General features: G+C 34.6%; 3 protein-coding genes across 3 annotated transcripts; 1 reads left to right on the forward strand and 2 right to left on the reverse strand.

Annotated features, from left to right (window-relative positions):
* Positions 1–18: 18 nt before the first annotated feature.
* LOC116140849 (apical junction molecule) lies at positions 19–3,064 on the reverse strand. The gene is given in 8 exon segments (XM_031426424.1): positions 19–512; positions 514–1,263; positions 1,365–1,683; positions 1,778–2,004; positions 2,094–2,256; positions 2,354–2,472; positions 2,563–2,678; positions 2,828–3,064. Coding segments are annotated over 8 exon segments (2,169 nt in total). The 5' UTR covers positions 2,987–3,064; the 3' UTR covers positions 19–196.
* Positions 3,065–9,795: 6,731 nt separating this feature from the next.
* On the forward strand, positions 9,796–11,217 carry LOC116140836 (molybdate transporter 2). Its single transcript, XM_031426410.1, has one exon. It carries the CDS (start codon positions 9,796–9,798, stop codon positions 11,176–11,178), a length of 1,383 nt encoding a protein of 460 aa, XP_031282270.1. The 3' UTR covers positions 11,179–11,217.
* A 585-nt stretch (positions 11,218–11,802) lies between these two features.
* LOC116140854 (probable 2-oxoglutarate-dependent dioxygenase AOP1) lies at positions 11,803–13,115 on the reverse strand. Its single transcript, XM_031426429.1, has 3 exons — positions 12,710–13,115; positions 12,301–12,628; positions 11,803–12,228 (listed from the first exon to the last, which is right to left on the reverse strand). Exons 1-3 carry the CDS (start codon positions 13,069–13,071, stop codon positions 11,986–11,988), a joined length of 933 nt encoding a protein of 310 aa, XP_031282289.1. The 5' UTR covers positions 13,072–13,115; the 3' UTR covers positions 11,803–11,985.
* Between the last annotated feature and the right edge of the window lie 5,265 nt (positions 13,116–18,380).

Here is an 18,380-nt window from a genome sequence, read left to right on the forward strand (position 1 = left end):
GTTAACTGAAAACTGGAATTATTTATAAAACAACAAGCTGTTATTGTAACTGGCACAACCAAATATTATACACACACTAACACAATTGAATACTCAAATTCACTCAATTATTAGGGCTCACTGAAAACAAATGAAAAAAAAATAAGTAACAATGTTTTAGATACAAAACAAATGTATAGACCTAACAGTGGAAGTCTTATATCTTCACTGCTCTCTTGATATTCTTGATGGATGACTTGATGAAATTGTTGCTAGCAGTATGATCCTCATAACCCTCATCTTCGCCAATAACCAGGGGCTTCTTGCGCATGCAGTCTACTCCCTTTTTCAAGATCAAAGATGGAGAAGATGGGATTCTCCTAAAGCCCCTGGCACTCTCTGACCTCACTAACGATTTCTCCTTCACCTGTTGTTTCTCCATTCTTTCCTTCCCTTCAAAGCTCTGGCTACCTCCAATTCCTTCAATGACATTACTTGCTTCTACTGCATTAATTTTATCTGTCACAGGCTCTATCTATCTCAATGATCTTTTCTTCTTTCCTCTTTCCAACATCCTTCTCCTCAGGTACATGTATATCTTTGTCTTTCTGCGGATACTTCTGATCTAGCTTTTTTATTATGTCGTCAGTCTTGCCTGTTTCTACTGGGTTTTCATCTTGACATTCCTGCTCTTCTTGAGTGTTGTCCAACAGCATTTGCAGCCACTTCTCGACATTCCCTTTCCCACGCTGCTTTCTGCTCTCTTCATCTTCCTCTATTTCGGGTTCACGAAGTCCTTTCTCTCTCCCAATTTCTAGCCTCTTAAGCTGATCTTCAATAGAGTTGTGATCCTCAAAGGCAACAATGGACTTATCATGCTCCTCAAATTTTTCTCTAGAATATATTTTCCCCAGGTTCGGTAGTTCTTCAACTTCATCATGCTTCCTTTCATCACTTAAAGACAATCCAGCCTCTGATGCTTTCTGTTCCTCCTCTAGAAACATTCTCAGTTCTTTGTGTAAGGGTGTTCTTGGCCTGACTCCAGGAAGATAAAGAACTGTTCTACTGTCTTTCTCTTCAAACAAGGTATCCTCCATTCTTGATCTCTTCCTGGCTTGCTCCAACTCAGGCCTTATCTGATTCTCAATTTCTTCACGTTGCTTGAATTTCTTGTGAAGTTCTTTTTCTGAGGCATCACAGATAGCTTTCTGAGCTTCAAGCCTTGCCATTAGTGCATTCGTTGCAGCTTGGTTCAACCTCACTTGTTCCTTATAAACAACACTCCTATATAACAAACATATATGTTACTCTTCCAATTTTAAATACATATCAAACTGAACATATCAATTTGTTGACATTAAAACAAAAGGGTTTATCAATCTTACTGGTGCATAGCATCTCGAATCATCTTCTCGAGCATCGTCCTATATGAATTTTGTGCTTCTGCTAGGCGCCTGCACTTTTCTGCTCTTCTTCTACGTTTTATCAGCTCGAACTCCAGGTCTTGAATGGCAAGCTTTTCTTCTTCATTTTTTCTCCTCATATCACTCACATCATCCTCCAATTTCTGTATTTCAAATTGCATCTTTTGACTTTCTTCTCTTTGTTTCACGGAATCCCTGGCCAAAACAATAGCTTGATATGGATTTGTAACAAAGTCCGGGTTCTCATTTTCTTTCGAGACATTTTGTTTCCCTTTTCTCGCTGGTAACACAGCCAAAATGACACAAGTTAATACTTACTTATTCAGTAACACAAGCAAGAATAAAATCTAACTGTTTGAATTTTTTGTACTTACCAATTGCAGGAGATTGTGACCTCATCTGCCTATTGTAATCCAATGATTTTAAGGCCATAGAAGAATCATGAGACTCCCTTCGAGAAAGTACAATGGCTGCTGGAGCTAGGCCTAATTTCTCTTTCGATTCTATGAAATGATGCGGAAAACAATGTGACTCAACAGTCTGTGAGTCATTTATCTCTTCATTTTCACCTTCCAAGAACAAGAATGAAAACGCCCTATGCCTGCCAAAATTGCAAACAAAATGTGTCTTCAACATTAGATTTTCACACCAAAACGTATAAAAAGTGTAGAAATCAGTAGCAAATCCCACCTGAAATCCGAATTTGAAGAAGCAAAGATTGACAAGAACTGGTTTATAGATATACCCAGTTGCAAATCCCACCAAGGTACAAGAAACTCAAGCTTATGATGCTTTCTTTTGTACACTTGCCGTTGTATTATCCTCAAATTGCTCGGAACTGTCAATCCTCCCCCTAAGAGATTCAAAAGATTTGCATAAGTTAACCAACAATTCATAAACTGCATTAAAAAATAAAAAGTGAGAGACTTAAGGCCAGTTAATAGAATTACTTGAGCAAGGAAACCAGTGATCAATGTCCCAAGCAAGAGGAGAAGCAGAATCAGCATGATAGTACAACACATTTCCATAAGGGTCTACTCGAATCACCGCAGGATCAAACCCAGCATTCCTACAATTCAATGCACAAAACTTAATAAATTCTTTGCACATTCTTCAATTTTTGATGCTTTAAAGTATAATTTTTTAAGCTGTTACTTACCCAAGATGGTTGAGTTGTTTCCACAATAGACTCAGAAAAATCTTCGGCTTGTTAGTTGGTTTCGCTTTCGGATCAATAATTGGGAACATCTTTTCTAATTCTTTAGCTCTCAAAGTCTGCAAAAACAAGAAATCATTCTCCGTTTGGTTCCCGAGATAAAGCTAGAAAAGAAAATACGTTGAACTCAAAACATCATAGAAAAAGAAACCCAGATCCCCATTTCCATTTTCTTTCACTTTCTATCCATTCAAACAAAAAATCTTACCTCATCCGGCTGCAAACTGTAAGGCCTGAAACAAAAGGGAGGGCCATGAGTGTGTAAACCGACGCCGCGGTCTCTACAGATTTTCGCGTAAGCTTTCGGGTACCCGACTCCGTCGTCGACGACCATGTCATCGTCAGTGAACATGTACTCGGCGGCCATTGTTTCTGAAGATTTTGATTTTCTATTCTATATTGTTCAACAGAAACAGATTGCTCTGTTTTTCTCTTTGTTAAGGAAGCAGAGGAGGTAACGGTCGAATTCCTGTTTAAAAGAGTTCTTAAAAAATAAAGGATTCGGTGCCACGTCGGCAGACGGTGGGTGTAACGGCTAGATAAGGAGGGTCCCAGTGAGTGATTAAATATTTTATTTGATCATCAAAGTCTTGCTACTAGCTGTCGTTAATTGGCATATCTGCTAAAAAGACCAAAATACCCTTTAGTTTAAATAATAGGATTTTTTTCCCCTAATATATGGGAGAGCATTTTCAATTTTTCCATTTACTTATTCAAGTGGACCGTTGTACTTGAAAGAGATATTCAATTTTGTATGTATATGTGAAGTTTACAATTTAACTCTTAAAGTTAATGTTTTGTTATTTGAGTAATGTTATATTTATAATTAAGTCATATATTCAGACAAAAACAAAGGATAAAATAGTCATTTTACATGAATTTTGCTTCATTGTATGACTCTATTGTAAGCAAAAAATTATTGTATTTTAACAGTTTAAGGGTATATTTATAATTACCCTCTTATCGTCAATGTTTCGTTGTTTAATTTAAAATACTGAAAATTAATATACGTTGTTAAATGACATAGATACTAAGAAACGTTGACAATAAAGAATAAATTATTTGAGGGAAAAAAATCTATTAAAAAACTTCGATAGAAAATCAGATTAAACCTATTTTGAAATGATATAGTTATGTTTGTTGGAGGGGTTTTTAAATTGAGTCAAAAAAAGCAAGATTTTCAAAAAGATTATTGCACATTAAAATATAGTACATATTTTATCCTTTATTTACCTCTCTTTAGAATAATTTGACTTTTTTTTTGTTTTTTTTTTTTCAAAAATAGAGTGATTTTATCTCTCTTGGTTGGAGGGCATTCATAATAAATGAAATTGAATTAGAAACAGAAAGCAAGTGAGATGTTATAAAAAGGGTGAGGTCAATTTTGTTTCTATTTGGGTCCATTTAGATTTAGACTTTTTCAAGTTTGAAACTAAAAGTTAAGTAATGATTAATGTAACCATTATTGTTTGAACTAAATAAATTCACATGTAAAAGCTAATATAAAGTCACTTTATTCACTAAGTACACCTACAAAAAGATTGTTCCATATGGGCCCTTCAACAAAACCAATTTGTATTGTGTTTTAGGCTTGGTTGGGTTTATCCAGGACCAATTATGGTCCACTAGCTCAATAACATCTACATTAAATGAATTTAAATAATTCATACATAATACTTTTTTTATTCACTCTTTGACTCTTTCATTTCTTTTTTACCACATTACCTTATATAAAAAAATTTATAAGATTTTTTTGTACGTTTAATATTATTAAAAAATAATACTATATTTATAAAAACGGTATACAAAGTTTTTTATACAAAGTGACCTGTTAGAATATAACTAAATGAATTTATATAAAAGTCAAGTTAATAAATATACATTAAAGGGTAGTAAATGATATAAATGTCACTTCCTATAAATAACCTTGTATAAAAGTGTAATACTACTCTAATTTAAAAGGAAAACATTGCTCTTTTTATATTATTTAACAAGTTAATATCTAAATGTAGGGATAACAATCTCTACCCTAACCCCCACTTGTCCTCGCTATATCTAAGAAAAATACTACGTTTACAACCCAATCTCACAACCTTCTCTTACAACCCTAACTTTGTACTTTGTAGTAGAGTTAGCACAACCATGTTAATTGACAACTTTGACTAAACTATTTCTTAGAGACGAACCGTTCGTTTATAAACAATGACTGTTCTATTAATAAGAAATAATTATTCCTTATGAATAAATGATTCTTATGAGGGAATAATTATTCTTTATGAAGGAATGATCGTTTGTCCCTAAGGAATGACTGTTCGTATATAATCAAAGTCATTTAGTGTCTTGGGTGTGGTGAGAGCTGACGTGAAAGTTGCCAACTTAATTGTCACGTTAGCGCCATTGAGGTTATAAGAAAAGGTTGTGAGATTGGATTGTGGGCGTAATATTACTCTGTCTAAAGATGGGATGAGTGTAAATAAAATTTCAAAGATAAGGTGATGATGGAGATATATACACCAATTTCGGATGATGATCCTGATCCCGATTGTCGTCTTTATTTATATACATTTCAAATACTTGCAAACAAATCCAACTATAATGTTACTATGTTAGGATACAAAATCATTATATTGATAATGAAAATATTTTTTCTTTGAAAACATTTAACAATTAATTATTTTATTATACGTTGTAATTAGTAACTTGAAAAATCAGATGGGTTATATATTGTTGATAAACTTGAAGTTCTTATATTGATCTAGTAATAGAAAAATAGGAAGAATAATGCTACTGCTATCTATGTGCCAGTTTGGTAGGTTATTTGAAAAATGTTATTATCAAAAACTATTTTAAATTGAGTTAAGTTGGATTAAACTGAATACGATATGATTATGAGAATGTGTTTGGTATAATATCTAAAAATTATATTAGAGTTGGAATAAAATGCTAAATAGGTGTTTGATACATTTTTTGAAAACATTTTATGAAAATATTTAGATTGTTTTTAACCCCTTACATTTATTAATTTAGCTAAACACCCCTAAAATAAAACTTTAGAAATTAACTAAAATGCCCCCCAAAATGACTGACAAAATCTAGCTGTCGTCAATGGCAATCTGGTCATTAACGGCTGGATCTGGCCATAGATCTGATTGTTTTCAGTCGGATCCATGGTGGATCTGGCTAAAAACAGCAAGATGAATGCATGATTGGCCAGTTCCAACCGGTCGTGTGTGCGTCGTTTTGATGTCAACAATGGCCATCGGTTGTTGCTGGCAAGCAGTGATGATCTTGGGTGGATTAATTTTCAAATTGAAATAAGTGAAAGGTAATTGTTTTTAGTTGAATATAGTTAAAAAAATATTTTGAGTTAAATAGAATAGAATATGATAATAGAAAACAGGTCCCTCCCCTTTTATTTTCAATAGAAAGAATCTTATTTGATTCGAATTAATTTTTAGAATAATGATCTCAATAGGTAAATAAATATATATTCTATTTTTTAACCCAAATAAGATAACAAAAAATGATTCAAAAGAGTGAAACAGACATGGCTATACATTTCAAGTTTGGAAATTAGACTTTAATTTTTTATTGGCTTATTATCTAGGGCCTTGTCGGGTGACCCATATTGATGGAATTATATTTTCTTATTGGGCCGTGTTTATCGTGGGCTTGAGTCAATTAATGATAAGATTGTAAGGGCCTATCAAATGCCAATCATTGGTGGTAGAGATGTGTTTGTTCTCACGAATGAGTCCGAGCGTTCGACGGAAGCATTACTGTTAGTTACTTTTTCCCACCCAAAACATTTTAAAATACCATTTTTTTACCTACAGTTTATATTCTATTACTACTTAAAAGTCAGATACCAAACAATTTCAATGGAAAAATTCTTTTTATCACTACCATTTGAACCTTTGATATCCTCTCTACAAAAACCCTTCCACTTCAAAACCTGAGTTTTAGCCAATTGTTAACAATTACAAAGTTAGAGTCTCTTGTTTTTAGTTGATTTCGATTGATTTTGATGACAAATATTCACTCAATCACCAACATTCGATATACTAGCCTCTATTCTGCAAAACTCCTTTTACATTGGCTCTTGATAACTTGTTAAATGTTAGTTTTTGATAACTCGTTAAATGTTGGCTGAGAAAGTGAAACATATTTTAGATATTAATATAATATAAACTTTGGGTGAAAAAATAATATTTTAAAACTTTGGGGAGAAAGTGTCATTAAGGCAAACCTTGGATGGGAAAAAATGTTTACTCCAATGTCACACAACAAATCCAGGAAGAGCCATATTTATCTTAATAAACTTTCCGTCTGCGTGAAGAGCCAGCTAACTTTCAACAAACCTCCACCTTTCTATTCCATATCTTATTAAATCTCCTTATCTTTTCTAGTTTTCAATCATATTTCTTGATCTTATATATTCAAGACAGAATTATGATGATAATTTAACGATTTTTTTGAAGTTAGTTACTTCTTTTCTCCAAAAAACACTCTATTATAATCCATGGAAGAACAACACGCACCCGCCACCACCACTCCTCTCCTCCCCCACCATGGCCGCCGCAGCCACCACAAAACCAGCATCTCCTCCGAGCTTTCCGGTGCCGTTAGATTAATAAATATACATTAAAGGATAGTAAATGATATAAATGTTATTTTGTATAAATAACCTTGTGTAAAAGTGTAATACTACTCTAATTTAAAAGGAAAACATTGCTCTTTTTATATTATTTAACAAGTTAGTATCTAAATGTAGGGATCACAATCTCTCAACCCCCCAACCCCCCCACCCGGTCCTTGTTATACCTAACAAAAATACTATGTTTACAACCTAATCTCACAACATTCTGTTACAACCCTAACTTTGCAGTAGAGTTGACACAACCATGTCAACTGACAACTTTGACTAAACTGTTCCTTAGAGACGAACGACTATTCGTTTATAAGCAATGACTGTTCTATTAATAGGGAATAACCATTCCTTATGAATGAATGATTGTTTCTTCATAAAGAACGACAATTCTTATGAAGGAATTGCCATTCTTTATGAAAAAATGATCGTTTGTTTCTAAGAAACGATCGTTCGTATTTGTTGATGTGAAAGTTGCCAATTCAATTGCCACATTACAACTTTCATGTCAGCTCCCATCACACCCAATGCATTAAATGGCTTTGATTTATACGAATTGGCAACGTGGCAATTGAATTGGCAAATGACCGTGGTGGGAGCTGACGTGAAAGTTGCCAATTCAATTGCGACGTTGGCCACATTGGGGTTATAAGAAAAAGTTGTGAGATTAGGAGGAAAACATTGAACAATTAATTATTTTATTATACGTCGTATTTGTAACTTGAAAAATCAGATGGGTTATATATTGTTGATAAACTTGAAATTCTTATATTGATTTAATAATAGAAAAATAGGAAGAGTAATGTTACTACTATCTATGTGCCTGTTTGGTAGATTATTTGTATTTGAAAAATGTTATTCTGAAAACTATTTTAAATTGAGTTGAGTTGGATTAAATTGAGTAGGATATGATTATGAGAATGTATTTGGTACAATATCTAAAAATTATATAAGAGTTGAATAAAATGCTGAATAGTTGTTTGGTACATTTTTTGAAAATATTTAGATTATTTTTAACCTCCTACATTTGTTGATTTAGTTAAACACCCCTATAATAAAATTTTAGAAATTAACTAAAATGCCCCCCAAAATGATTGCCAAAATCTGGCTGTCGTCAATGGCAATCTGGTCATTAACGGTTGGATCTGGTCATAGATCTGGTTGTTTCCAATCAGATCCACGGTGGATCTGGCTGAAAACGATAAGATCAATGCACGATCGGCTAGATCCAATCGATCGTGCGTGCATCGTTCTGATGTTGACAGTGGCCATCGGTGGTTGCTGGCAAGCAGTGGTGGTCTTGGGTGGATTACTTTTCAGATTAAAATAAGTGAAAGGTAATTGTTTTTAATTTAATATAGTTAGAAAAATATTTTGAGTTAAATAAAATATGATAATAGAAAACAAGTTCTTCCCCCCTCCCCCCCTTTCATTTTCAATAAAAAGAATCTTATTTAATTCGGATAAATTTTCAGAATAATAATTCTAATAAGTAAATAAACATATATTCTGTTTTTTAATTCAAATAAGATAACAAAAAATGATTCAAAAGAGTGAAATAAACGTTTCAAGTTTGGAAATTAGACTTTAATTTATGATTGGCTTATTATCTAGGGCCTTGTCGGGTGACCCTATGTTGATGGAATTATATTTTCTTTTTGGGCCGTGTTTATCGTGGGCTTGGGTCAATAAATCATAAGCTTGTAAGGGCCCATCAAATGCCAATCATTGGTGGTAGAGTTGTGTTTGTTCTCGCCAATGAGTCCGAGCGCTCGACGGAAGCATTACTGTTTGTTTTTTTCCCACCCAAGATTTGTCATAATTCTTTTTCCACCTAAAACATTTCAAAATACCGCTTTTTCACTAGAGTTTATATTCCGTTACTGCTTAAAAGCCGATTCCAACCAATTTTGATGGAAAAATTCTCTCCGTTACTACTATTTGAACCTCCGGTATCCTTTCTACAAAACCCCTTTCACTTCAAAGCTTGATTTTTCGTCGATTGTTGACTATTGTAACGTTAGAATCTCTTATTTTTAATTGATTTTCGGCTGATTCTGATGGTAAATATTCACTTAATCACCAATATTTGATCCATTAGTCTCTACTCTACAAAACTCTTTTTACTTTAGCTCTTAGTAACTTGTTAAATGCTGGTTGAGTAAGTAAAGTATATTTTAGATATTAATATAATATAAATTTTAGGTAAAAAAGTGATATTTTGAAAATTTTTGATGGGAAAGTATCATTAAGAGAAACCTTGGGTGGGAAAAGTTGTTTACTCCAATTTTACACAACAAATCCACGAAGAGCCATATTGATCTTTAATAAGCTTTCCATGTGCGTGAGGAGCCATCTAACTTTCAACAGGCCTTTCTATTCCATGACTTATTAAATCTCCTTGTCTTTTGTGGTTTTCAATCATATTTCTTTATCTTATATATTCAAGGCAGAATTATGATGATAATTTAACGGTTTTTTTTGTGGTAATTTACTTCTTTTCTCCAAAACACACTCTCCTCTAATCCATGGAAGCACCCGCCACCACCACTCCTCTCCTCCCCCACCATGGCCGCCGCAGCCACCACAAAACCAGCATCTCCTCCGAGCTTTCCGGTGCCGTTGGTGATCTCGGCACCTTCATTCCCATAGTCCTCACTCTAACATTAGTCTCCCACCTCGACCTCTCAACCACTCTGATTTTCACTGCTCTCTACAACATCTCTACCGGCCTTCTCTTCGGCCTCCCTATGCCCGTCCAGCCCATGAAGTCCATAGCCGCCGTCGCCGTCTCCGAGTCACCTCACCTCACCACCTCCCAAATCGCCGCCGCCGGCATCTCCACTGCCGGCATCCTCCTCCTCCTCGGCACCACCAGACTCATGTCGATCCTATATCGTTTTATCCCTCTTCCCGTCGTTCGCGGCGTTCAGCTCTCTCAAGGCCTCGCCTTTGCCTTCTCCGCCATCAAATACATCCGTTACAATCAAGACTTTATCACCTCCAAGTCAACAACTTCTCGTTCTTGGCTCGGCCTTGACGGTCTTATCATCGCACTTTCAGCCGTTTTGTTTTTAGTGCTCGCCACCGGTTCAGGTGACTATAAAGATCAAGACATTTCTCAAGAAGATGAATCTCAAAGCGATCGCAATAAAAAATTGAATAAAAGATTGAGACTTTTATCTGCAATTCCTGCAGCTCTCATAGTTTTTTTATTCGGATTAATATTATGTTTTATTCGTGATCCTACGATTTTCAGGGATCTAAGATTCGGTCCATCGAAAATAAAACTGTTAAATATCACATGGGAAGATTGGAAAATCGGGTTTGTAAGAGCAGCGATTCCTCAGATTCCATTGTCAGTACTCAACTCAGTGATTGCTGTATGTAAATTGTCCGGTGATTTGTTTCCTGAACGTGAAGAAATTTCAGCAACAAAGGTTTCTGTAAGCGTTGGAGCTATGAACTTGGTGGGGTGCTGGTTTGGGGCCATGCCGGTATGTCATGGAGCCGGCGGGCTCGCCGGGCAGTACAGGTTTGGTGCAAGGACTGGGTTGTCTGTGGTGTTTTTAGGGATTGGGAAGTTGGTGATTGGATTGGTATTTGGGAATTCATTTGTCAGGATTTTGAGCCAGTTTCCAATTGGGATTCTTGGGGTGCTTTTGTTGTTTGCAGGGATTGAATTGGCTATGGCTTCAAGAGACATGAACAGTAAGGAAGAGTCATTTGTGATGTTGGTTTGTGCTGCTGTTTCTTTGACTGGGTCTAGTGCTGCATTGGGGTTTGGGTGTGGGATTTTGCTGTCTTTGTTGCTTAAATTGAGAAGATTGGAGTGTTTTGGATGTGGATTTGGGTCCCCCAAATGCAAGCCTAAATGTTCTGCTGATGATGAGGATGATTTAGTTGTTTAATTGGGTAAGTTTATATGGTTAGGAGGGGAATATGATTAATGAGCAATAATATATTGTTGTATTTTCTATTATATGGTTAGGAGGGGAATATTATTAATGAGCAATAATATATTGTTGTATTTTCTATGTAAATACTATTGATTTGTAGAATTATATAACTTATTCTATGCAGTTATGATACTAAGTTCAGAATTTCACATAACCTGTTCTATGCTTTGAAATCTAGAGCTTTCTTTTCCTTTGAAACAAGGGGATGTGATACCGATACCAGTCTCACCACCAAGGCCTGTGGTGAAATTTTCTGTAGCTGGAATATATATATTCTTTAAGCAATTTGATGGATACCATTATACTTATGGGAATTGACGGATCCCATTAAGAAAAAAGATTAGTTCATATCAAACCTGGGGCATTGTCTTGGATAAAGCTCAGATTTATAGTCTAATGGCTTTGGCTGCCAAGCCTCCGCTGCCTCTGTAGTCTTCAGTATCTCTGTTGGTGCCTAGTATAATCATCTGTCATACATTTTCGACATCGTCAAGCTAAAAGCGATCTAATATGGTCATTTAGACCAGCGTATAAGATCAGTCTCTGCAACTTTTAACAGAGATCCAAGAAGCAATAAATTAAAGACACTGGCTAGATTTTCTGATATTAACATAGTACATGGTGTGGAAATACAACATCAGAAGGCACTACAGTTCGAGTGTTGACGAACAAGAAGACACCTTCAACAATCTTTATTTATTACAGCGGGATAGCATATAGTTGATCATTTGGTAATTATCAATAAGACATTGATTAGGATCAAACGCCACAGTGAGCTTCAATGGTATGATAAATTCCGTTAACAGCATGTTCTCTGACTGATTCACGATATTCCAGGTGATTAAACGGCTTGTATCTCAAAGGGTGTTCCTCATCTATTAGCTCATCCGGTACTTGTAACACTCCTTTGTGAAACATGAATAATCCCAGAGAGAATCTTGTCTTGTTTCCGCTCATCATAACCCGATGCCAACAGGCATGAATTCTTCCATTGCTCCATGCCTATTTCAAGCAGAGGATCACAAATACATCACTTGAATCTATAATAATATCTATCACAATATGAATGCTCACCTTAAATGCATCAGCTGCGAAGTAGATAAATGATGAATGCGAGGGGGGTTGATACAGAATCCACTGCCCATCCTTTGTTTGAATCTCCAATCCATTAACGTCTTTCTGATGAAGTATGGTTGAAAATGTCTTATCTGTGTGGGTCACTATACCCAAATAATTTTCATTATTCTTATCAAGCTGCTTATACTTAGCGCCTGCGGTAACATAGCGTGTTGATCCCACATGAGAATCATAGTACTTGTCTACACCATAGTTCTGGAACACCATTTTCACAACTGTCTGATCTATATTCATCATAATCTTTGAAATCTCATTAACACTTTGACTGCCAAAACAGAAAAACCAAATCAATCACATCAAATTACGGCACATATTTACTTAATTACCAAGTTAGGCGAAAACGCACCAGAAGTGATCATTTCCAGCCGGCCACAAGAGGTTACTGAAGTTGTGAGTGGCTTCTAAACTGGTTAAATCATCCATATCAATACGTTCATGATTAGGATTGGTGGAGAGCACATCGCGGGCAGGTTGCTCAGAAGTAGCTTGGATAAGCTGTTTGATTTCTGTAGGGAGATTGAACAAATCCTGGATTGCAGAGTAGATTGCACTGTGAAGATCCAATGAAACTTTGTTGCATTTGATAACGAAACAGCCATACTCTTCAAGAGCATGGCATACTTGTTTTGATGTCGAGATCCAAGATTCAGTACCAGGCCTCAACTCTGCACGTGATAAATCTATCACAGGAAGTTTTGGGGAATCCATGTTTTTTCTTTTTCCTTCCTTCTCAAGCTAGAAATTAAGTTAATTTACAGAGATTGATGAAAAATAGCAGTATATCATTCAATAAGTCAAGTCAATGTTTTTNTCATGATTAGGATTGGTGGAGAGCACATCGCGGGCAGGTTGCTCAGAAGTAGCTTGGATAAGCTGTTTGATTTCTGTAGGGAGATTGAACAAATCCTGGATTGCAGAGTAGATTGCAATGTGAAGATCCAATGAAACTTTGTTGCATTTGATAACGAAACAGCCATACTCTTCAAGAGCATGGCATACTTGTTTTGATGTCGAGATCCAAGATTCAGTACCAGGCCTCAACTCTGCACTTGATAAATCTATCACAGGAAGTTTTGGGGAATCCATGTTTTTTCTTTTTCCTTCCTTCTCAAGCTAGAAATTAAGTTAATTTACAGAGATTGATGAAAAATAGCAGTATATCATTCAATAAGTCAAGTCAATGTTTTTTTTTCCAAAATCATCTTATGAAGTTGACATGGTTGACTAAAAATAATTGGGTGTCCGATCAACTTATGGGTACTTCAACTAATTTTGAATGTTATTAAACACTGTACAAGTCCAAAAAATTAGATAAACCACAATGTTATTGTGATAGATAGCCTAAAGTTTGAACTAGACACTTGAAGAAGGGAGTAAAACTCCTTGACCACTAAGCCAACTCTTTGAGATTCATTTATAATCCTTCTTGATGTTGCAGGAATCTTTCATTTTATTTAGTGTATATATATTGACAATATTGCATAATTGGAAGCCATTAGGGTGTTTTTCTTTTTCTTTGATTCAAACACTACATAAAATAGCAGGTTTATAATGAACCCGTCTCGGACTCGAGACAGACTGAAAGCAACACTACTGACATTTTCTCACTTGATCTAGAGTGGTTGGACTGTGGACATAGAAAAAGTAATTGAAATTGGTAAAAGAAAATATATAATCAAGTATTATTTTGAAAAAAAATAAAAAAAATTCTACTTCATCACGCACTTCTACAATGAAACTAATCCAATCCACTAAAAGCAGACCCAAAAAAGTGAAGAGAAGAGAGAAAGTGCCAAAGTGGAGAGACGAGAGTAAGGAATAACCAAGTGTTTCAACGGTTAACTAGGACTCTTGTGCGTATTACTCTAGAGGTTATGAGTTTGATCCACTTGAGTTATTAATAAGGGTGATCACCGAAGAGATTTACCTGACCATCAACTTCAGGGATCCGAAAGATTAATTGATGTGCGTACAAACTGATATAGACACCTCTGATCACCAAAAAAAAAAAAAAAAAAAAAAGAGTAAGAACTATTTAAGAACAAATTGATTTGCAGTTAAAAAAATGAGCTTCAATTGCATAATGAGTTCTTTTAGCAGCATGTCCTGTGACTGATTTACGATATTCCAGGTGATTAAACGGCTTGTATCTCAAAGGGTGTTCCTCATCAATTAACTCATCCGGTACTTGTAACACTACTTTGTGAAACATGAATAATCCCAGTGAGAATCTTGTATTGTTTCCACTCACTGTAACCCGATGGCAACAGGGATGAATTCTTCCATTGCTCCATGCCTATTCCAAGCAAAAGATTACATATATATCACTTGAATCTATAATAAATATCTATCACAATATAAATAAAAAATATGTGCCCTGCACCTTAAATGCATAAGATGCAGAGTAGTGAATGATGAATGCGAGGGGGGTTTGTGCAGAATCCACTGCCCATCCTTTGTTTGAATCTCCAATCCATTAACATCCTTCTGATGAAATATGGTGGAAAATATCTTATCTGTGTTGATCCCAATACCCACATAAATTTCATTCTTCTCAGGTTTCTTATACCTGGCGCACGTTGTAACATAGCGTGTTGATCCAACAAGAGAATCATAGTACTTGTCTACACCATAGTTTTGAAACGCCATCTTCACAACCGTTTGAAATGAATTCATCATTATCTTTGAAATCTCATTAACACTTAAGACCGCCAAAACGGAGAGGAAAAAAAAAAAAAAAAAGTCACATCAAATTAAGCCAAGGCACGCACATACGCTTACAAAGTTAGGCGAAAATGTAGCCGAAGGGATCATTTCCGGCTGGCCACAAGAGGTTAGTTAAGTTTCGGATGGCTTCTAAATCCATATTAATACGTTCACGATTGGGATTCTGGGAGAACATTTCACGGACAGGTTGCTCGGAAGTAGCTTGGATGAGCTGTTTGATTTCTGTAGGTAGATTGAACAAATCCTGGATTGCAGAGTAGACTGTCATACTCAGGTATATCAAAGGTACAACTCATGGTCTCTTGTTTAAGCCCTCTAATCCATTATTTTTGGAAGGTTTTGCTGATGCGGGTTGGGCTAGTAACTTGGTTGATCTATATTTTTCGTACCCTGCCTCTGTTTCGAAATAAAAGTCATTTTAATCTTATAAATTTTTTCCAAAATAAATGTCGTTGGGCTAAATGCAACCCTCTCTCTCTTTCTCGAAGTATGCCCCTGTCTCCTCTCTCTCTTTCTCTTTCTTCGTTCCATTTCCCACGCAGGGAAGAGCAAAGAGAAAATTTTTTTACATTACAAAATTAGTTTATTAAAAATACGTGTAATAACTTAAACGATTTTTATTTTGAAACGGAGGGAATATATAATTTGAATTCTTTTCATTATTTTCACAAAAAATAATACTAATTCATAAAGGAATAGTCCTGTAATTGTTTGGCCTTTTTGTTAATTTTTGTATGTAGCTAATTATCAAAACTCTCAAAGAATTCAAATTTCAAAAGAGTTATTCCTAATGAATGACCATAATTAGAAGACTTACAAGTCAATCACAGCCAGTTACATCACCTCTTCATTCATGTTTTCCAAAATATATTGTACGTAAAATGACCATAATGTCCTTTCACTCTTTGATTATCAAATGACCTTAATATCCCTTGACTATTTTGCAATGTTAATTGAATGTAAGATGACGTAAGATAGGTGTCCATCTTGTATGTAAAATTACCATCATGTTTTTAAGGATAAAAGTTGCAAATTATTAAGGGACATTTAACAGTTATTTATCTTTTTAACTTAAAAAAAATATATAAAATGATTTAAATGTTCTTGATTTTTTCTTTTTTCTTTTGTTGAAGTTAATTTGGTTCTTAAAATCTGAATTTAAAAAATAAAAAAAAAAAACTAAAAAAAGATTATAACCATGTTTTAAGGAACATTAACAAACTAAAAAATTAAAAACTAAAGGAAAAATAAATTAAAAGTTTAAAAAAGTTAAAGGAAAATAATTTTAGCTGTTAAATGACCATAATGTCTCTTATCTATTTGATTAACAATTAAAATGGGGAAAGGTGTTCTCCGAATTCTTACATCCACCAATAATTTTTACAGCTCATCATGAATCATTTCTATCACATTTTCATTATTGTTCCCAGATATCTTATACATGAAATGACCACAATATCCCTTGAAAATTTGATTGACTTTGAAATGGCGAAGGTGCTCCACATAAATCCTCAATCCACACCATTTCTAAATAAAATTTGAACAAAAGTAACATTGTATTTACAAGCTTCTACTTCTCGTACAAAATCATTTATACAAATGGACGTGTGTTAATATAATTTGATGACTTTAAATTATGGATAAATTAAACAAATTAGAATAAATGATATGTCAAATGTGCAGGGTTTGCAGTTTATAGGAAATAGTTTGTATAATGAGTTTTTATATATACCTAGGATTACTCTATAACGTATTTTTCTTCTTCCTTTACCTTTTCTATTCAGATTGTGAAGCCTAATTGGAGCCAAATTAGTATTGTGTTGGGATATGTGTTTTGCTAAGATATTTCTAGGTAGGATGGTATCTTTTTAAAAAAGTAAATTTAATTAAAGAGAAATACAATTATGAACAGGATTATAAATTGTATTAGGAATAAGAATTCCTTTATGGTTGATCTATATTTTTTTGTAAATCTATGAGTGGATATTCTGTTATGCTTGGTGGAAATCTTATTAGCTAGGCTTCTCGGAACTAGAAAGTAGTTGCATTAAGCTCTACAGAAGCCGACTATCACTCTCTTGCTCAGGCTTCTACTGAAATTGTGTGGATTGAAAATTTCTTTCAAGAGCTGAATATTAATCTTCCATCTTCACCAACTGTTCCATGGTGTGATAATTCCAGTGCACGTTCTTTTGCTGCAAATCCTATGTTTCACGATAGGACCAAACAAATCGAAATCGATGTGCATTATGTTCATGAATTAGTTGTCACTAAACATCATGCTGTTCAATATATTTCTTCTGAGTTTCAAGTTGCTGATATCCTTACCAAACCCTTGGCGGCTGCTCGTTTTATTGTCCTACATTGCAAGCTGAATTTGACTTCTCCGCTCAGTTTGCGAGAGGATATTGGGGCAAACTCATCAGAGAATTCAAATGCATATAAGTAAAATCTGATCTATATCTGTCTGATAATACTTATGAATGTCTTCTCTCAAGTCAAGCTTCAATCCACTTTGTTGGTTTCGCTTAAGGGAGGATATTGGAGAAGCAGATTGAAGGCTATAGATTCTAAATCAATGCCATTTCTAGAAAAAGGGTGTTTTGAAAACTTAGTTAAAATCTGGTAATTGCTTAGTTTAACAGCACAGTTACTGAAGTCTGTTGAAGTTGGTTAAAATCTAACGGAAATGATTTCCGTTAAAAAAAAAAGTGAAATGTTGTGTTTCCAAGAAGTCCAAAACTCTGCGTTTTGACCAAAGAACAAATGCATAAACATATTCATTCCTCAAATTCATAAATAGATTGCATTTTCCATGTAAACACTACTCTTTGTAGAATTAGATAACTCGAGAATTGTTTGATTGTGATTGAGGCTTCTGATTAATATATGATTCTCTTCATATGCATCTTGCCTTATGGGTTTGATTTATTTTTTTCGGTTTTGAATTGTCTTGATTTGCACTCTTTCTTTGTTTAATACGAGGATTGTTTCTGATTATAGTTGAGTTTTCTGATATTAGAAGACAATTTGGTGTAAAATACTATTATAATGACAAACTTATAAATAAAGTTAACATAAAAAGAATGACACATGACGTGAATTCATGCTTCAAGGATTTCACCGCACAACAATCTTAAAAGATCACGATGAGAACATAAGTTTTCAAATTTAATCGACAAAAGTGAAGATAAAGCGTGTAAGTGGTGATTTTCAAATTTATTAGGCTAACTGTAGTTTTCCAACTCATTTTCTCTTATTTTCTTTCAAACCAAACACCATAAATTCTA

This window comes from Pistacia vera, unplaced genomic scaffold (genome assembly GCF_008641045.1).
Source record: "Pistacia vera cultivar Batoury unplaced genomic scaffold, PisVer_v2 Contig381, whole genome shotgun sequence".
NCBI lineage: Eukaryota > Viridiplantae > Streptophyta > Magnoliopsida > Sapindales > Anacardiaceae > Pistacia > Pistacia vera.

Coding starts and splice junctions, on each gene's coding strand:
- LOC116140836 (XM_031426410.1), top strand. CDS start 9,796: ATGGAAGCACCCGCCACCACCACTCCTCTCCTCCCCCACCATGGCCGC.
- LOC116140854 (XM_031426429.1), bottom strand. CDS start 13,071: ATGGATTCCCCAAAACTTCCTGTGATAGATTTATCACGTGCAGAGTTG. Junction 12,629..12,709: donor GCTGGAAATGATCACTTCTG/GTGCGTTTTCGC, acceptor CTGTTTTGGCAG/TCAAAGTGTTAATGAGATTT. Junction 12,229..12,300: donor TCGCAGCTGATGCATTTAAG/GTGAGCATTCAT, acceptor TGCTTGAAATAG/GCATGGAGCAATGGAAGAAT.